The sequence below is a fragment of the Phaethon aethereus genome (genome assembly GCF_964289735.1).
Source record: "Phaethon aethereus genome assembly, chromosome: 3".
NCBI classification, from domain to species: domain Eukaryota; kingdom Metazoa; phylum Chordata; class Aves; order Phaethontiformes; family Phaethontidae; genus Phaethon; species Phaethon aethereus.
The window spans coordinates 25,323,623-25,345,663 of record NC_138576.1 but is presented as its reverse complement, the minus strand read 5'-3'; the positions used below and the strand labels follow the sequence as shown (position 1 = coordinate 25,345,663).

The 22,041-nt window shown below is 38.5% G+C and overlaps 1 protein-coding gene across 1 annotated transcript in view; it reads left to right on the top strand.

Annotated features, from left to right (window-relative positions):
* The window catches only part of CSMD1 (CUB and Sushi multiple domains 1), a gene marked incomplete at both ends in the record, with an annotated part of 1,255,958 nt that overhangs the window by 764,745 nt on the left and 469,172 nt on the right, over positions 1–22,041 (top strand). The window contains one exon of the mRNA XM_081998094.1: positions 7,306–7,418. Coding sequence (XP_081854220.1) covers positions 7,306–7,418 — 113 coding nt within the window. The remainder of the gene's footprint in view (positions 1–7,305; positions 7,419–22,041) is intronic.

Genomic DNA, 22,041 nt, shown 5'->3' with positions numbered 1-22,041 from the left:
ACATCTTTATTGATCCATAGGGGGTGACCCATCACTCCACATCTTTTCCATGTGACTCCTTGTAAAAAAGGAGTCTCCATTGTCTTTGTGGCCACCCTTTAAATACTGAAACGTGGTGATAAGGTCTCCCCTAAGCCTTTTTTCTCAAGGCTGAACAACCCTGTTCTCTCAGCCTTTCCTCATGTGGCAGGCTTCCCAGTCATTTAATTATCTTTGTGGCCCTTCTCTGGACCCTCCCCAGCCTGTCCACATCTTTTTTGTATAGCAGGGACCAAAACTGAATAAAGTAGTCTAGGTATGGCCTGACAAGTGCTGAGTAGCATGGGATAATGACTTCTTTATCTCCGCTGGTGATGCCCTTGTTGATGCAACCCAGCATCCTATTGGATTTCTTTGCCACAGCAGCACACTGTTCACTCATACTGAGCTTGTTGTCTGCCAGGATGCCCAGGTCCCTTTCCACAGAGCTGCTCCCGAGCCAGGTAGATCCCAGCCTGTGCTGCACTCCTGGATTATGTTTTCCCAGGTGCAAGACCGTACACTGCTCTTTTTGGAACTTCATAAGGTTCTTATATAGCCCACTCTTCTAGCCTAGCCGGGTCTTCCTGCAGGGTCATTCTCCCTTCCGAAGTGTCCACTTACCCACTCAGTTTGGTATCATCAGCAGACTTCATCAGGGTACACTTGATGTCATCATCCAGATCACTTATGAAGATATTAAATAGCATTGGGCCCAATATTGATCCCTGGGGGACCCCACTTGTGATAGGTTGCCAGTTTGAAAAGGAGCTATTTACCACCACACTCTGGGTGTGTCCTGTCAGCCAGTTCCCCACCCACTGCACAGACCACTTGTCTAGACTGTAATACATCAATTTCTCTAGGAGGACACTGTGGGAAACCTATCAAAAGCCTTGAAGAAATCCATGTAGACAATGGCTGCTGCTTGCCCAATACCAACTGAGCAAGTTACTTTTTCATAGAAGTCAGTCAGGTTTGTCAAGCACAATTTGCCCTTGGTGAATCCATGCTGACTTTTCCTATCACGTGTTTCATTTGACTTGAGATGGCCCCCAGGAGGATTTGTTCCATAACTTTCCCAGGGACTGAAGTAAGGCTGACGGGTCTATAAATTGCCTGGATCCTCCTTTAAGACCTTTCTGTAGATGGGGGCAACGTTAGCTTTCTTTCAGTCTGCTGGGACTTCCCCCGATGTCCATGACTTCTCAAAGATTATGGAGAATGGCCTCACGTCAGCCAACTCTCTTAACACCCTCAGGTGGATATTGTCAGGGCCCATCAATTTTTAGGGGTCAAGCTCCTGTAATAGTTCACATACCTACTCTTCCTTCACTGATGGTGGGTCTGTGTTTGCATCAACCTGTATTTTTGTTCCCAAGGCCTGGGGCTTAACAGTGCCGGTAAAGAAGGAGGTGAAGAAAGTGTTGAGAACCTCTGCCTTTTCAGCGTTTTTGGCGATTAATTCACTTCTGTTTAATACCGGGCCAATATTTTTCTTCTGTTTCTGCTTGTTGTTTACATACCTGAAGAACCCTTTCTTGTAGGTTTTGACATCTCTGGCCAATTTCAATTTGAGCTGGGCTTTTGCTTTTCTAAGTGCATCTCTGCATGTCCTTGTAGTTCTCAATGTGTATTCATCCATTTTTTCCATCTCTGGTACACTTCTCTTCTGGTTTTGAGCAGACTTAGAAGCTTGCAGTTAAGGCAAGGGGGCCTCTTGCTCCACCTACTTCCCTTACCTTGAAACGGCATGGACTGGGTTTGTGCTTGCAGGAGAGTGTTCCTAATGTCCAGCCTAAGCATACCCTGGCACATCTTTGAACCATTCCCACGTGTCCTATCCCAGGGAGAAGAGGTCAGTACCTCCTGCTCCACTTTTCCTTCTCGAGAAGCTGTAAAGAGCAATGAGGTTGCCCCTCAGCCTCCTTTTCTCCAAACTAGACAAACCCAAATTGTCCTTAGCTGCTCCTAGGACATTCCATCCAGCTCTTTCACCAGCTTTGTTGCCCTCCTCTGGACACATTCGAAGACCTTCACATCCTTCTTAAATTGTTGGGCCCAGAACTGCACACAGTACTCAAGCTGAGGACGCACCAACACTGAATACAGCGGGATAATAACCTATTTTGCTTGGCTAGTTATATAACTTTATATATACATGTCTGTGTGAATGTATATGAAAAACATGATTTATATAATTTAGATCAGATATCACTTCTTCTATCCAGGTCAGGCTATCACATGCTATGCCTTAAAATCAGTTTCAGAAAAGAATTACCTCTTTCAGAGCAGAGGCAGAATGCAAACAATGAAGAATTCAATATCTTTTGTATTATTCCACAAAAGGTAAATGTCTCCAGTTAAAAAAGAAGTGAGAAAGCCTTTCAATATTCTTTTTAGACAACATCGGAGAAATCTACAGTAAAGATCAAAGCATGAAAGCTTCTAAAGAGAACTTTGATATTAAGAAATGTGGTTCTTTACTCCATCTGAATAATTTCTCTCTGATATAAAGGAGTTCCACATCTTCATCTGATGTTAGTGTTAATACCTAATCTGAGCTAAAATTACTTATTTCTATTCATATGCAACAGGAATGAATACTGCGTGTACTCACTTGAAATAAAGACAACTTTGCTTCAGTTGCACCTTTGCTTTCAGAGCAACCTAACAGTATGATAAAATCCTACCTGTTAGTGTTTTCCTGAACACCTCAGAAGAGGTTATCACATTTACAATGCTTATTAGGACCCTGTAGTTTAGACTAATGCCTACACTGTGCCCAGGAATGATCAAGGGAGCACTAGTCAGTCATGGGCAGAAGAGTTTCATGATGAGCTTTGAGCAACTTGATCTAGTTGAAGATGTCCCTGCTCCTTATAGGGGGGTTGGACTAGATAACATTTAAAAGTCCCTTCCAACCTAAACTATTCTGTGATTCTATGAGGGTCTTGAGACGCTGGAACAGGTTGCCCAAAGAAACTGTGGATGTCCCATCATTGGAAGTGTCCAAGGTCAGGTTGGATGGGGCTTTGAGCAACTTGTTCTAGTGGAAGGTGTCCCTGCCCATGGCAGTGGGGGTGGACTAGATGATCTTTAAAGGTTCCTTCCAACCCAAACTTTTCTATGATTCTACGATTCTGTGATTTGTTGTTGTTGTTGTCACCTTTAATAATGTAGACTCTCAAGCAGGAATTGGTGTAAGTGCCACTGTTCAATTTACTAGTATGGACATAACCAAACTGCTTGTTTTCTGTGAGTGCTCAAGTAATAGCAAAAGTTAGCCCATAACAGCAGAGGGCGCACTGAGGCGGAGGAAGCACACTGCACTAACGCCAGCGCACAGCGGGAGTATGGGCACTTAGTCAGAAATTGTAGTACATGATGAACCTCTCAATTGGTAAAGCTCAAACAAAATGTTCCTCCTCTTTCTGCAGCCTCAGAAGAAGCACTGTCTTGTTTTTTGTGGGACTGGGAGGGGTCATTTCTGTCATTTATTAGTTGAGAAGTGATGTCCAGCCTCTCGATTGTTGAACTCAAATAGATGACTCAAAAACCCTTGCCCCAGTCATGGAGTTGCATTTTTTATACCAGAAAAATGAATGACTATGTATTTTAGGGATCTTTATCCCAGATTTTGTATTTTTCATCAGATATAATATTCAGCTTTGTGGGACTGGAAATGAACTTTCCTTGACAGTACTGGTTCTTACTTTTCTTTAAGGAGCACACTTGTAATATTATTAAAACTGTTGTTACTTTTTGACATTTGGTGTGTGATGGAGGTATTATATTCAAGTCCTACTCCCTCATAACTAAGACCTAGAAATAAGATGGAAACAAATCAGGTTTTCATACTACCTTCAACTTTTGTGCGAGTTACAGATTTGCCTGCTGTACCAATTCAGGCAGCAATCTGCCACTTTGAGCAGTAACCATGTCCACCTCTCTTTTTCACACATGGCTTGGGTTGCCTGCCTATCAGAAATTCCAGTTAAATAGTCAGTTAACATGTAAGGAGCAATTTTACACTGTATCCACAAATTTTTAGATCTGCTGTTACTGGAAACTCTGATATTGTCCATGGGAATTGCCACATGCATATGATGAATGACACAGAGTGAAGTACTTCATGTAGGGGCATCCCATTCGACATACGTGTGTGGGCCACAGGATTGCTGTCTAATCCCCATTCAGAATTTGTTGCCATTTCTGAATTTGTGTACTACAGTAAAGAGGTTTTGAACACTTTATGGAAAAGAAACCTGTGTTATACACTGTTACACTGTTACGTGTTATATACTGGTTATAATCTTGCTTTCCAAACTAGCCTCACAACTAAATTAGCCATATTTCACTTTCTCATTTTCTTTAGTTAAAACAAAAACATCATTGCTGGTAAAAAAACATATTCCTGTCTAGTATGCAGTAGCATAGAAATCAAACATCTAAATTAAAACTCTGATGAAATAGTTTGCTTAAAATGCTCTGTGAGTGTCAGAGTCATATTATCACTATCTTTCTTAGGACAATGGGAAGATTTGAGACTAATTAGCTAGTACCTTGTAGAGTTCACATAGATCTGAAAATATCTGTGTGTATTGTGTGTCTGGGTAATAGCTGTTTATTAGAAATGTAGCTAATGGAAGATCTTCTTTGAATGTGCTTTTATAATAATGATCTTCTACTCTTTTATTTATGTACAATGTAATTCATATAACAATTTAATATTTCAGCCAGGAGTTTTGCAAACTTTGAAATACAGAGCTCTGGATATGCCAGATGCAATGTTACTTACTATATGTATATTTCATTTAAAAAATAAAACCAACCCCCAAAGCTCTATTTCTAGGAGACAAATTTGTATATTTGGACAAATGAGATATCAGTTCAGTGATATGAACTGCAGCTTATATATTAGAAAAAACTTTTAGATTTAGCATATATTGTGTCAATAGCTAAGAGGAACTAGCAAATCAAATATTTTTGGTATTCCACATATGGTTTTATTTTTTCTTTTTCTTTATATTATACCACAGTAGTTTCTATAGGTACACTGAAATTCTAAGTAGCTTTGAAATAGCAAATGCCAGTTCATAGAAATATTTAGAGTGCCTGATCTAAGGAGATTTTAAAATCCACTATGCTCTAAAATGGTCTAGAGTGTATAGAAGAGTATGTAAAGTATAAAAGGCCATTTGATTGAGATGTTGAAACATGTATAATGTTGAATGTTTTGACCAACACCTGTAAGAACGATTAAATTCCAGTCCAAACATTTTGAAATGTGTAAGTCCTGTACAATCTATCTTTTTTTCCTTCAAAGTTGTTAAAATAATTGTAAGTAGAATTTTGTTGTTCCTTATTTTTTTAACAGACAGGTAAAGGAAGTCTGATTATAAATGAGAACAGAAAGTTCTCTGATGTAGCTTATATGTACTGTCAAAGAAAAAAAGAAAGTTCTATTAAGAATTTCTGTATTTCAGTGTGTTGGTCTTATTCCATTACAGACAGAAAAGAGATTCAGCCATGACTCTAAATAGACTACTCCAACATCAGTATTCCTTAAAAAGATGGGTTTCCTAGTAATCTAGGATATGTAGTGAAACTCTGAAATTATATATTGCAATGAAAAATTGTCCTGATTTCAGCTAAGGTACAGTTAGTTTTCTTCATAAAAGCTAATATGATGCTGAGTTTTGGATTTGGGATGAAAAAATGTTGATCATGAACTGATGTTTTCCGTTGCTGCTAAGCAGTCAGGGGCTGTTCATCTTCTCATGCTGGGCTGCCAGCAAGAAGGCTGGGAGTGCACGGGAAGCTGGGAGGGGACACAGCCAGGACAGCTGACCCAGGCTGGCCAAAGGGATATTCTATACCATATGACGTCATGAGTAGTATAAAAAGCTGGAGTGAAAAAGAAGGAAGGGGTGACATTCAGAGTGATGACATCTGTCTTCCCAAGTAACCGTTATGCATTACTTCCCTGGAGATGGCTGAACACCTGCCTGCCAATGGGAAGTAGTGAATGAATTCCTTGTTTTGCTTTGCTTGCATGCACAGCTTTTGCTTTACTTATTAAACTGTCTTTATCTCAACCCACGAGTTTTCTTACTTTTATGCTTCTGATTCTCTCTGCCATCCCACTGTGGGGGAGTGAGCGAGTGGCTGTGTGGTGCTTAGCTGCTGACTGGGTTTGAACCACTACAAAAAGGCATCTGTATCACTGTATTGATTTATTTCAGAAAGACAAAATCTTATTTCAGTTTTTGGGGGTTTTTTTTTGTGCTCTCAAACCGTATTATGTCTACTCTAGTATTGTCAAACATAACCTCATAGAATTTAGCTGAGAATTTCTGATATTGATCAGTTTGGGTTTTGGTTCAAATAATCAACATTTTTTGAAAGGGAGAAGTTATACTTCTTCTAGTTCTCCAGAGTTATTCAGAAAGAAAAAAAAAAGTCTAAATCTGAAACCTGGAGTAGGGTCAAATAAAAAAAAAGCTACCTGGAAAACTAAGACATGAATTTACAGCATATCAGGTACTCTGTGGTAACTACTGGAGTGTGTCCATAATGATGTGGTGCAATGACAGACTATGGTATGACCCAATGCGATCCAAGGGGCTGTTGCCTATATTAGACAATTTTTTTGTGTGCATTCTTTCTTCACAATATCCATAGTTATGCAAGCTAGTTAGCCTGCATTTGGTTGTGTTTAAACTTCTATTTTTTATTAAATATATAGAGGAGTCAATACACACAAAAAAAGTTCTAGCGGGATAGTTATGGACTAATAGTTTATAACCCAAGCTTAACATTAACTACGGCCCATAACTCTTATTTACCCTTTCTTAACACCTGAGATTTGGTTTCCTGTGAGGTAACTGACACAGCAGGGAGTCAGGTGATGAAATTTTGTCATAACTGAATTTGCTTATTTTTTGCTGAATTATTTGACACACGCATACATACACACATGCTTACATGCACACGTGCACAAGATTGCTTTTTTTCTTTTATTCGCAAAAGAGTAGTTTGGAGATACAACTTTTGACCATTAAATGGCTAGCTATAATGGAAAAAAAACATTTCTCCCAGGCTATTGTTATTAAACTAGTAATAAATTGAGATTAGATGACAGTGAATCACTGGTGTCAAATATGTTGTAAACAGTACAATGATATATTCTGGCTATTTTGTTGGGGGTTTTTTTCTTAACTCTTAAGTATTGACACATGAATTTTTCAACCGATCACATTAGATTCTTTTTTCTTTTTCCAGGTTGACTGGTATGAATCTACCTTCTCCTGTTATCAGCAGTAAGAACTGGTTACGACTCCATTTTACATCTGACAGCAACCACCGACGAAAGGGATTTAACGCTCAGTTCCAAGGTAGGAAATGTATAAAAGTGCAGCAAAGAAGTGCTTTACCTTTAAGTATTGCTAAAGTGGTGGTGGTAGAAGTTTGTGTTTAAATATTGGGGATGTAGTAGAGCTCGCTCATGCTACTACTGCTCTTACACTGAGTAGTTGTTATCCTTGTGTGATAAGGCATCTCTAGGAATTTACTATTGGAAAAAATATCTGTGCTTCACATTGCAGTTTGCTTTAAGTATGTGGTTGCTTGCTCACTTTTTCTGTAATAAATTGCTTTGCATTCAATCTGATCTTTGCTTTAAAAACATGCCTGGAATGCAACTTGCAGAAAGTCAATTTCACACAAAGGCATGGCCCTATCTAAACATTGTCTTCCTTCATTACTCAAAATCTAACTCATATCTGGAAGCTGCGTTCATCATTTGGAAATTTAACTCATCCCTAGCATAACACGAATCATATTCCAGGCTCTTGCCTATATTTACATATATAACTTCAAAAGAAGACAAGAGGATATCAGTGTTTCTGTCAATTGCTGCTAATGTTCGCCAAGATACTCATTAAAATTCTATTTTTTAGAATGGTATCTTTATTGATTTTTGTACTTCATAAATCATTACTCAAGATCAAAGACATTGTAGTTATACTGAAAATAGAAGAGCTTCTTATTTTATCTGTGCTTTTAAATTCTGTGCTTACATAAATTGTTTCAACCATTTTACCCCACACAACCATCAAATCATTTATGAGTTTAGACCTTCCTTTGTCCTGAAACTGTAGGGCCTGTATCACTTTAGAAATGACAAATACACTGCAACAACTATATGTTTCTTGTGACCATGACATACACATGTAATGCATATAAAAGCATTTAGCATACACTGTTCTTTTTTCTTTAAAAAGATGTTGACAATTTTAGTAAAAAAAGAAATCTGTGACATTCCATATTATTTTGACAACCCAGTACAACTATGCATTCTGTGATCCTTTGTACTTGTAACTTATTTTTACAAAGTTTACCAATGATGCAGATGTAATACCACTATTGGTGACTATGAATTTAAATGCACTGTGTGTATTAAATCTGTGTCTTTATTAAATGGAGATAACAAAAAAATGTGTCTCATCGTGCTGATGCACCAGAAAACTAAGAATCAACAGAATAACAAAGGAAAGTTTGGAATAGAATAACGAACACTGAAAACTATTTTTTTGTTCTTTTTATTCTTTTGTTCTTTATATCTTATCTGTAGCCAAATACTTACCATGGAATTAAAGCTTTTGGGAAATATCTGTGGAGATCATTATTTCAGATGTGTATCTGTTGCTCTGCATAATACAACCAATATTAGGTATAAGAGTAAACTTTGCTGATGCAGAATACTGCTCGTGAAAGACAAGTGGAAGTCTTACTACAATTCAGAGTCTTACAGTTACGGAAATTTCCTTTCTTAATTTAAATCATCCTTTGAAAATGAGTGTTTATACCATGTACTGTATTAAATACAAACATATCTGAATTAAGTGAGCCACAGCTGTGTATCTTGTCAGGGTTGGTAACAATTAAATGAATTCCTGTGTTAGTGATATAAACATTGTTAACTATGATACAGTCTTTCAACACACATAGGATGAAAATTCAGAGTGGTATCAAAACCTGGTTAATCTAACAGCTTCATTATTTTCTTTTTATTACACAGCTTTGGTAGTTCTTTCCATTACATGTGTATTTGAGAACTAAGCAGTAATTCCATATTTTATTTTAATCAGAAGTAACAATGATATTTCTAGCTAGAGAAGCCTACTAGTATCACAAATCACAGAATAGCAGAGGTTGGAAGGTACTTCTGGAGCTCATCTTGTCCAGTGCCCTCCTCAAAGAAGGGTCACTTAGAACAAGCTGCCCAGGACTACATCCAGATGGGTTTTGAATACCTCCAAGGTCAGACATGCCACAACTTCATCTGGCCGACCTGTGCCAGTGTTTACCCTCACAGTAAAAAAGATTTCACTTATTTTTAAGTGGAATTTCCTGTGTGTCAATTTGTGCTTATTGCTTCATGTCTTGTCAAAGGATGTCACCGTGAAGAATCTGGCTCCATCTTCTTTACATCCTGTCATTTGATCAGGTGTTAATACATACCAATAAGATCCCCTCCCCAAGCCTTCTCATCTCCAGGCTAAAATATCCCAGCTCTCTCAGACTGTCCCTGATGTTTTTGTTTTCAGAAGCCTATTTCTGCTAAAATTCAACAACTTCGACAGATATTTCCATCTTAGGTGGTTTTTCAAGTACAACAATTATTTGTGCCTATCATGAAAAAAAAAAAAAAGTTCTGTGAAATACATGGCCTTGTTTTCTGGTGGAAAACCCTGGCCGTGATAGGATGCCCCTAATGTCCGATTGTATCCAGGTACAATTCTTATATTTGTGAGTGAGCAAATCCTGTAGTATAGGCTATATGACTCTGAGACCTCTGGGGAAGTCTTTCCTTATGGGAAACTATTCCCAATAGTTTAAACGGTCTATTCCAGAATGCCCACATATAGTTGGTATTGATATGTAGTTGAACTATCCTGTCTTTGAGACAGAGTTAAAGGAAATACAATTTCTGAAGTAACCATTAAACACTCACTAATAGATGAGTACCCATTATCTGGCTGACCAAAACACTAGAAACTTTTTGCTACTTTTTCTATTTTCCCAGGGTTCCTAGATTTGGGCAATGTCCTCAGGGCATTCAGAACTTTCCTACATTACTTAGACTGCTTTCTTCTTTTGCTTCTTGCTTAGAAGGAACAGTCCCTGTGCTGTCTGTGATTGTTTGCCTCATTCATTCATAAAGTGATTTTTTTTGCATGAGTGTGGTAAAGATATATAATTATCCTGGACAAGAATAACAGTCTCCATTGTTTTGGAAAAATAAGAGTCAGTAATTTTGTTTGCAGACCTTAGATATTAAATGAAAGCAGCCTATTACATCTTGCCACATAGTAAGTTGTTGTATTCTAGAGTCCTTGTAGCACGTAGACTTTTTTACTAGCTGTCTGGAATGTTACTGAGAAAACAAAATTACAAAATGATATTCCTCAAAAAGTGATATCTTGTGCACCATAAGGACTGTGGTGGGTTGACCTTGGCTGGATGCCAGCTACCCACCAAGTTGCTCTATCACTCACCTCCTCAGTTGAACAGGGGGAAGGAAATATAAAGAAAAGCTTGTGGGTTGAGGTAAAGACAGGGAGAGAACATTCAGCAATTACCATCATGGGCAAAACAGTCTCAACTCAGGGAAATTAATTTAATTTATTGCAAATCAAATCAGAATAGGGTAATGAGAAATAAAATAAAATCTAAAAACACCTTCCCCCCACCCCTCCCTTCTCCCTGGGCTCAACTTCACTCCCGATTTCTCTACCTCCTCCCCCCAAGTGGTGCAGGGGCACAGAGAATGGGGGTTGCAGTCAGTTCATCACATGTTTCTGCTACTCCTTCCTCCTCATGGGGAGGACTACTCACACTCTTCCCCTGCTCCAGCATGGGATCCTTTCCACAGGAGGCAGTCCTCCATGAACTTCTCCAACGTGAGTCCTTCCCACAGACTGCAGTTCTTCATGAACTGCTCCAGCCTGGGTCACTTCCATGGGGTGCCGTCCTTCAGGAACAGACGGCTCCAGCGTGAGTCCCCCACGGGGTCACAAGTCCTGCCAGCAAACCTGCTCCTGGAGCTCCAGACTGGGCTCCTCTCTCCGTGGGGCCACAGGTCGTGCCAGGAGCTGACTCCAGTGCAGGCCTCCCACTGGTTCACGGCCTCCCACTGGGTCACAGCCTCCTTCAGGCATCCCCCTGCTCTGTCGTGAGGCCCTCCCTGGGCTGCAGGTGGAGGTCTGCTCCAGTGTGGAGCTCCATGGGCTCAGGGGAACAGCCGGCCTCACCATGATCTTCACCAGGAACTGCAGGGGAATCTCTGCTCCGGCACCTGGACCCCCTCCTCCCCCTCCTCCTTCACTGACCTTGGTGTCTGCAGAGCTGTTTCCCTCACATATTCTCAATTCTCTCTTTGGCTGCAGTTGTACCGCAGGTTTTCCTCCTTCTTAAATATGTTATCATGGTGGCACTACCACTGTTGCTGATGGGCTCAGCTTTGGCTGCTGGTCCATTTTGGAGCTGGCTGGCACTGGCTCTATCAGACATAAGGAAGCTTCTGGCATCTTCTCACAGAAGAAGCTACCGAAACCTTGCCACTGAAACCCAATACACAGATATATGTTCAGTATTTTTAATATCAATCTATTTGTTTTGATCTCACACATCTCATGGTTTCACTGGGAATGAGGTTAAGAATAACTGGAATTCCTCAGTCCTGGAAATTACTGTAGGTAATGGTCTCTTCCCATGGTGTATTATACAAGAGTTATTGAACATCTCCTTTCCCATGTAGATAGCAGCTGCGTCTGACTCTACTCAGTCTGTATAATTTGGACAAATATGAAAGAATGCCTATTTAATATGTGCCTGAGACCTCTTATTTCATTAGGATAAAATCTGCTTTTGAAATTTTTGTATTTTTAAATTTTTTTTTGTAATACTAAATGTAATTGCTTTTATGGTAGAATAAATACATAATAAAATTATAAACTTAATGAACTTAAGTTATAAACTGATGAAGGCAAGAACTATGCAGGTATAACTCAGTTTTAGACTGCTGAAAGACGGATTGAAGCAGATTAATTTGACATTTTTTGCTATTCTACTTTGGCCTGTCTTTACAAGTGAGAGATTTAATCTTCAGAGTCTTAGTTTTGCTTCCAAAAAGTAGCAATCATCGAACTAATTGGAAATGAAATAGTACCTATTGTTACTTACTCTTTTGAGACCCTAAATTCTGCTCTAGTTTGAAACAAGTCACTCTGCTCCTACAGAGCTAAAATTGCATCATTTGTTGACATTAATCAGATATACCTTAAAATAATCCCAAATGTTATCTAATAACAATAACATACAGCCAATGCCATTGTTGTTTCTTTTTTATATGTAGTCATGAGATTGTGTGAGTTACAAAAAAACCCCAACCAACCATCACCAAAAAAAAAATACCAAACAGAAAAAGCCCTGAAAGAAGAAGCACACACTTGAATAGGGAGTTGCTGAACGCAGCAGCCCCATATCCCCAGATCCATCCAGAAGCTGAAATATACGGTGCTGTATTCCCAGTAGACAGACACAGAGCACACGTATACCCCGCACTTATACACTGTATTCACATCTTGCCACACAGATGAACACTGACAGATACACTCAGTACTCGTATGAATACAGACAGCACCAGCAGCCTCATCCTGTTTCTCCTCTCTGGTATAGAGACCTGTTAGTGAGAAATAAATGCATGGGAAATGGGTGTCCCTCCAGCAGCTGTGCCGAGACACTTGGTCTTCCCAGAAGCTGTCCCTGGACGCCGGTCTCCCCAGCTTCTGGCACCTGGGCATATGAGCTCCTGAGGCTGCAGTCCCTCTCCAGTTGCCTGTACATGTGAGCACACACAGGCACACACAGACACACAGACACACAGACACACAGACACAGACACAGACACACAGACACAGACACAGACACACAGACACACACACAGACACACACACAGAGACACACACACAGAGACACACACACACACACACACAGAGAGAGAGAGGTGGAGGTGGATCTCAGTCAATTCCCAGGCTGGTCTTCTCAGCAGTTTTCTGGAAACCTCTGGCTGCTCCAGTAGCCACCTCCTCTAGGTGCCTCACCCTCTGAGACACCCACCACCGTCCCCCCCGCTAGGTCCCAGGCTACTTCACCTGCTCACCAGCTATTCTGGCTGGATCTTTGGGAGTGCTTGCACACTCCCTTACACACTCACACTCATTCGAAGTGCTGCACCACAGACACACACACACACACACACACAGAGAGAACAAAGTACCTCACCCAGGAAAAGCATTAGAAATTGAGTTTAATTAGGAGCCAAGACAGACTGCACTAGTCAGGCACAGGGCATGGTTGCACAAGCATAATGACTGGCCTCAGTTTACATGCAATCATCCCATTCCAGTCTTTTGTTCATATATTTTCTCATATCTGTTCCTCCCCAAACCACTTCAATTTCCCTGACATTGGTTCCTCCCCTAAATACTGCATAATCAGCTTTGTGCAATGCCAAAATGCTCTTCCCCTGTACGCAATGATGAGCCTTGTACACCTGGGCAGAGACCACTCTGTGTCTGTGATGTGACTGGAGAGCTCCTGATGCAGTGTCCCCCAGCCCCTGGGGTTGCGGATCAGCTGGGACACCCCTGGGGAGGGATGGATACATGTTATGTTTCTGCATCCCCTGCTTGCCCAGGACCCTCTGAATTTCTTCTGGGCTTGTGGAGATGGGCCTTTGATGGGCTGATGGCTCTTGTGATGGTCCTGGGAGGAGCTGAGGCAATGTGATATTTTTCACTCCCAGCTGCCATCATGTCCCTGTGCGCCTTTGTGTGTCTTTTTATTAATCTTTTTATTGCCTAACCTAACTTGTCTAGCAACATCACTGGCTTTTCAAATGCAAGTCAATATAGGAGCCAGCTGAACACACCTCTTTAAGCAGCAACAGTATTAGAAACTTTTTTTTTTTCCTTTTCCTAGTAATAATTCAGATTAGCAGATTTTTTCTGCAGCTAGCATACAGACACTTTAATTATTCTTTCCAACTCATATCAAATTTATATTGTATTATTATCATGTCATCATGGCTATATTATTGCTGTGATTTGTCCTTTTCCAATCAACCAAAACCAACACTAGCAAACAGCCAAGTTAATTTTCTTTGCTTTGCTTTTTGAACAGGCAAACTATTATTATAATTTATTTCATTAAAATATTGGAACTACCAATTAGATTTAAAAATATACATAGTTCATTTATTTGGTCAGCAAATTTCAAATTTAGATCTTTCTAACTTTTGCTGTATTTAGTGCCCAGATTTTTAACATGGTCAAGAAAACCAGCTCACTAACATAAAAAAATTAAAGCAGTATATTAGAATTACACACTTGAGTGCAATAACTAAATATAGTTATAAAATGCTTGGCAAGCTGAATATATAAATAAAATAATGCAGTATCAAAGGTATACCTAATTGGTGGGTGTTTGGATTTCCCTCTGAATCATATTTATTGTCCCATCTTCCATCAGGCCATAGTAGAAGGTTAAAGAAAATTTTATAATTTTAAAAATGAACAGGTATAGAATGAAGGATTTGGTGGTGTGCCCCCCCTTGTTACTTTGTTTTGATTTTTTATCTTTTGCTGTTGATTTCATCAATAAAAATAGTTACGCCTCAATTTCCCAGTGAACCTGTGGAATTTTTTTTTATACTTTTAGAGTTTCTAGACGGGAGACCTTATTTAAACAGCCCTGAAAACCACCAGAATAAATTACAGTGCAGTGACACGCTTTGCCTTATCTGCTTCGTGTCTGCCATATCAGCAACATTGCTCTCATGGAAATTAACACTTCCAGTGGATATAACTGGACTCAGTTCTTGTTCTTCCTCGTTCTGTGACAGCATTGCCATAGGGGAAAAGACATTGCATTCACTCAGTTGTGAACTTCATTTTCTTCTTCCCTCTGACATCACCTATGCTAATACACAAAGAGTCTGTGTATATTCAGTGGGAGTTACAGAGTTTATGATTTGTCTTATGCCGGTGCTTCGTAAGCACATAAATTCCCCAGGGGTGAAGTAACATGAACAGTCTTACTATGATACAAAAACCTAGCACTTCCCAGCAACAGCAAGCTTGTCCATGTACACAGAATGACTTAAAACATATGATAATGAAATCCCCGCTTTTGCATATTTACAACATGTGTACTATGCTTGTTTATCTTTCCCTTATTTCTGGAACAATAGAAGAAGATATTTTAATATCTTTGGTTTTAATTTAAGAAAAAATACTTTTTTCTACACTAACTAAAACTAATCTCCTTAAGATAAATATTTTTTTCAAAATTCCTAGAAAGAGAATAAAATAAGTTTCTAAAGCAAAAGCTGATAAATCAGTATGTTCCAATTTTACAGTAAGAATCAGATCTCTATTGCAGAGTGTTTCAAACTAAGTATGCTATTTTTGCCAAGTTGTCAGGGAGGTTGAAGGAGGTATTAGATATTTTGATCATTATATACCAGAAGTTACCTATCTTCAGTGTTTGAATACCTTGAATAATTCAGGATTTAAGAAACAGATAATCCTGAAGTCAAACAATGAATATAATGAAGCTGATGAAATAAATCTGTATTAATGGAAAACCATGAGTGAAATAATGTAAAATCAACTGCTAGGTAAAGTAGTTCTTTCAATGAATTTTTGTACTTCAGTGAGTCTTCATATAAGTGTGTGTCTATCCTTCCTACATATTCATTCCAGCAGGACTAGGGAAGTGATTGTGCCCCTGTACTCAGCACTGGTGAGGCCACACCTCGAATCGTGTGATCAGTTTTGGGCCCGTCACTGCAAGAAAGTCATTGACGTGCTGGAGCATGTCCAGAGAAGGGCAATGAATTTGGTGAAGGGTCTGGAGAACAAGTCTTATGAGGAGCATCTGAGGGAACTGGGGTTGTTCACTCTGGAGAAGAGGAGGCTGAGGGGAGACCATACCGCTCTCTACAACTACCTGAAAGGGGGTTGTGGTGATGTGGGTGTTGGTCTCTTCTCCCAAGTAACAAGCAATAGGACAAGAGGAAATGTCCTCAAGTTGTGCCAGGGGAGTTTTAGATTAGATATTAGGAAAAATTTCTTCACTGAAAGGGTTGTCAAGCATCGGAACAGGCTGCCCAGGGAGGTGGTTGAGTCACCATCCCTGGAGGTGTTTAAAAGATGGGTAGATGTGGTGCTTAGGGACATGGTTTATTGGTGGACTTGTCAGTGCTAGGTTAACAGTTGGACTTGATGATCTTAAAGGTCTTTTCCAACCTAAATGATTCTATGATTCTCTGATTCTGTGATTCTTTAAAACAGAAGTAGTGTTTGAAATACGTTAAAAGAATTCATGGTATTTCCTTGATGCATGGTACTTTTAGTCAGGGGTTTCAATTATAAGTATCACTTATAGTAAATTTAGAAAATAAAATTAATAAAAGTAATTGATAAAGTCAAAAAGCCAGAAGAAACTGCTATTTTCTATCTCTTAAGTAATGCTGAATATAATTTCCCATTAAATTATAGTGAGACAATAATTTGTATTTTGTTATTTTTTTTATTATCAGGAGAGCAATCCAGTCTTGATATGCAAACATCAACAAGTAGATAATCCACCATCTCTCTTGGCCATTATTTTCTGTGGTTAACAGGACCACTATTAAATATGTAGTCCTGACTTTTCAGTTGTATTAATTCGGTTTGATCTTTCTGTATCCAGTAGTGGTAGTGTTTTCCTTCAACAGAGTAAAAAGCCTTTTGTTAGCCTTATAATTCCCCATTATTCTATGCACCAAGTCACCTCCAATGTCCTATATAAAGGTTGAGCTCTTTAAATCTCCCATTGGAAGTTACTGCATTTTTATTGTGAGTTGTTGCTAATTGAAACTTACAGTGACTTCAGCTATCTTAAAATATATGACTAACTAGTACTGGATTTACATGCTTAGGGTTTTCTTAACTGTATTAGTACATCTGTCATGGCTGCTGTAGGTAGACTATGCTTGTTCATTTATCTTTTTTCTTCCCCTGTTTTTTTTTTTTTCACATTGTGTGTTTCTTCCTCACTTTGATACTGTAATTGCAGATTTCCCCACATCCTAGCTGTACAGTCATTGTAGTATCAGAAAGTCATTTATTTTGAGAGTTTTGATTTGAGTAAGAGTGTATTGAACTATTTTTCCAGAACTTTTGTTCAGTACAATTGATTTACATTTCAAGGACACTTATTTAACTACGTGGTAAAATCTGTACATGTCTACAGTGAGATAAGTTATTGGAGAATGTTTATTTATGAAGTAGGAAGGAATAAATCATTCTTCTATTAAAAGTAAGATTCTTGTGGCCTAAGATTCATATCTGACTGTTGAGTGTGAACAGCTCCCTTTTGGGAAATTAACTTAAACCATCCTTTTCCAGTCTGGTTTGCAGTCTGTCTCAAAACTTGAGCCCATTAATGCATCTTACATTGACACCTGAAAATAGAAAATACTCAACACCATTAATCATTGGCCTGTATTTTCTCATTTCTAAATTTAGGTTGTTTGATCAAAAATGAGAATTTTAATCCAATAAAAACTATAATAATGAAATCAATATTTGACATCTGATCTTCCCACATGTTGAATATATATTTAGCTTTGATTTTTTTTGCAAGTGTACTTTTGTCCCTGTACTAAAATTATAAGATATCTTTTATTAGCTTAACATTAATCTATACCATGTTATAAGGAAAGAGCAGGAGAAAACATTCAGTTGTTTCCTTTTGAATGTGACATGTGCATCCTTTAAGAGCTAGCTGCTTAAAATAGCTGCTCCTGTAATGTCTTTTTAAAATTTTTAAACAAAGTAATTTGGCATGTATATTGAGTTCAGCACAGCTTTAGGAAAAAACTCTGTTCCTCCCATTTTTAGAGCCTTGGAGCTTTTTCTTTTTCAGTGTTTGACATCAGAAATAACTTTTGGATTTATTGTTAGACTGCCATCACATAAATGCAACACACATTCTTAAAGAGAGATTGGCCATCTTGTCTGTTTTAGTGTCACAAAATATTTCTTCTTCTCAAAATTTAAAGCAAAGCCCAAAAGTTGAGTTACGGTGACAAAAAGGAAATATATGTATGTAAAAAAAATAAATTGACAAAAAATACAGAAGAATTCAACCTTAGGGTAAAGCTCTGTCCTCAAGACTGTCAGTCCAAAGTTCAGGTAGAATTTCTTAGTGCCAAAAGAGTGAGACATTTGACAAAGACTCAGTTTACATACAGATTTTTCTTAACACAAGGGCATTCTATTAAAAAGTCTTACTACTAAGCCACCATATAGGAGCATTATTATGCATATTACGAACCCGTGATTGTTGGGCATTTTCAGAAGAAACAAGAAAGAGCTCATTAAAGGTGGAAGGCTGTACTTAGTTCCAATCAGGTTGCTACAGATAATACTTCTTTCTTAACTTTCTGTGCTGCTAAGGCGGCTCAGGCATAGCTGCTTCATGATGTAAGCACTAAGCAGATGTCAATCTAGCAACAGCTGTTCATTCTTTGGCTCTCGTTGTCCTCACTAGAACTATTCAGAATACTGTATTTGTGGTTGAAAAGAAGTGTAACATCTTGGTACACTTTTTTATACATTGTTGCTGTTTTCCCCCAAATTACCTGTAAAATAAAGATGACATTTAAATTACATGTTGAAATACTTCCAAAGCAAAGAACATTCCCGTAGACTTCGTAGCTACTTTTTGTCAAGGATCGGCATACTCACTTTATGCCAGGTGTTTCACAGTCCGTGTTCGAAGGCACCACTGTCCCCAACTTCTAAGACAGTTTTCTATGCATTTCTGATATAATGAAACTGATGCATCTCCAATGAACTTCCTATTTTCCAATGCAAAAATATGCACTTGGAAAATGGCGAAGAAAGTGTAGGTTTCGCTAATCGCTAAACCAGCTAGTAGTAATGTAGAGAGAAAGCAGAATGTGGGCCTGAGAATTTAAAATATGAGCATACGCATGAGTGATGGAGTTATGCAAACTGAAATACAGGTTTCAAAGAAACATGTATATCCTACATGCATCACAAAACCAGTCAGACTTATGATTTTATATTTGACACAGACTGAAAGCATTGACATGGTCAGTTTTTGCATGTGAAGAAATTAGAGACATCAAATAGTGGGAAATCAGTATTACCACACTTGTAGTCTCTTCATTATCTGCCATGCAAGTTCAGCTGTGTGATAGATAACAATCAAATGATCAACGTAAGAAAGAGCTGTGTTTCAGAGATTTTTTCAGTCCAATCTGCAGATTTCATTTCTCTACAAAACTTGAAATGATGGTCAAATATTACCTTCAGAATAGGATTTTCTGATGAGCATTTTCATCATCCCACTGAGTGGCACTATGGAGATGCTAATGGAGAAGAACCATAAATCAGCTTCTGACACTATAGTTGAAGTGGCTTTCAAACAAGGAACTGAGTGGATATCATTTTATGATTTATTTTTTAGAGACAAACCCTATGTACTACTATTCAGTGTGTTCTGTGTTCATATGTACTCATTGTGCAAACAGTGTTGATACTATTTTCCAGAATTGTGGAGGAGGTCTGCAGACATTGAAGACTTGATGCCTGCTGAATGTGTTTTATTATGATACATCATATATTGATAGCACAAAGAAGCTAAGGCAGTCCATCAGGGCAAGTGGCCAGCTAAGTGACATGCAGAAGGTTAAGGGAAAACAAACAGCTGTGCTGCTTCTTAAACTTGCAAATCCTATGTCAATTTATACACATAAAATGAGAAAGATTTGTGTAAAAATCTATTGTGACACCAATTTATCTCGGGGCTATACCATTTGTTCGCTAGTACTGCATGCAGAGATTTCCAGCACAGGGAGCAGGTGGAAGGTCTGATAATGACACGTAGTACTTTGCTGGATTGATGGAGAAAAGAAGCCAACTGATCATGAACCTACAGGTTTTACAGGTAGCCATGTAGTAGAAACATCTATGCCTGCTGTGAAACTCTCTGAAGTTGTAATACCGATTAGAAGGGAAGATTTTGAAAGTTGTTAGTGAGAGAAGCACTGGGATAGTGCATTAGACAGAATACTCTTCAGGCAAGGAATACAGAAACAGCAGAGTTTTGGATTATTGCACTGAGTTGGTTTAAACTAGAGATCCTATGGAAAATTGTGATGCCTCTGCGAAAGTCAAGAAGTGGGTAGCTGATAAGCAAAGCTTGCAAGGATCCTCCTAGGTTATTGAGTCTGGGGCCTTGTTTTCTCGAAGAATTAATTATACAATTCCCTTCATAAACTAAAGTGAATGGTAAGATCAAGAATAGTTGTTTTTTCTTATTCTCATAAATACTAAACTTTTAGAAAGAATTCGTGGTACAACAGGCCATAGTGAAGCAGAAGAAAACCTAAAGATAGCTAACGATCTATTCACTGGTCCCACATGACTTTGAGTGATAAGAAAGAAATGTTTGACCTATAAGCAGAATCTGAAGAGAATACTGATACTGTCAAACATGGGATTGTAGATCAATTCTTCCATGGCCAAAAAATGGTAGTACTCCCATAATTGTGTCTTGGAGGAGAACCCAGAAAGACTGAGGCACTAGGGCAAAGCAAACAGGACACTTGGTTGGTCTCTGTGATCTGAATTAAGAAAATACTTTGTTTGAAAATAGGAGTACAACTTCAAAAAAATCAGAGCAATGAAATTAAAAGAAAAAGAATTTGGTGAATTTTGCACTGTACTGAGATAAATTTGCTCATTAATTTCAAGAATAATCCTATGAATTGTATTGTAAATACTTCACTATTTCTTATTGAACTCTGCAAAATATGCAAAACAAAGTGTCAATTTTTGTAACAGTTATCTCCTTTCCACCTTATCTCAACATAAAAAAATACTGAAAATACTATTTTTTTTCCTGTACTGTACCGAAACAAAATGCTTTTCAAATACATTCTTTATAGTGACACGGGCTGGACAGGAAAGGCCCTGTTTGTGATCACCAGGTACTGTGCAATATGCTGTTCCTCTTCACCTTCAAGTATCTGTACTTGTGAAAAATCTGCAGTGAAAGGCAGCCAAGAGCTGAACTCAGCAGATCAGCAACAGAAGCAGCTTGAGGAAGGACCAGCAGATGATGTCAGAATATTTTAGCATTGAGTGGTAGCCAGTGTTTGAGGTCTTGCAGGTTATTTCATGCAGGAGGAAAAACTGGCAATATACCTACGATTTGGGTAATTGGGAAAAAAAATGTTATGTCATCCAAGATGTACACGAGGACTGTTACAAAGAATGTGCTAGGAACAAACAGCAAGTGTTAGCTTTCTTGTTATAGAATCATACAGAGGTATTCTGAAGGTAAAACTATATTAGATCTAAAAGAGAGTAAACTAGATCAAGCATAATGCTATGATAAATGAGCTGTGCTTCAACTATCTTACCTGTCTTTGATATGACTTGTGTACTGCACACCATTTACCTGTTTGCACACATGCAATTAAATGTGTAGGTGTAATCAATTAATTTCATATGCTAGAAATCCTAGAAAATCCCATCAAGGTCTTAGCCACTTATTGTTTTTCAGGCAAATGACTTTTGGTTATGGGTTATATTATGAAATAATAGAAAATAGATTTAAAAAGGATCTTGACAAGCTAACCCTATGTCAAAGAGGAGCCAAGCATATTTGACTGTTGTTTTCAGACCTTAATTTATCATGTTCTTTAAAACTTTTAAAGGCTAAGATTCCACAGCTGCTCTGGGCAATTTGTTCCAAGGTTTCATCACTCTTAATGTTAAAAAGCTTTTTTATTGTTTAACCAAAGTCTCCCTTGCTACAGATGAAGACTGTAAGTTCTTGTTCTAGCCCTGCTGGAACTGCAGAAGG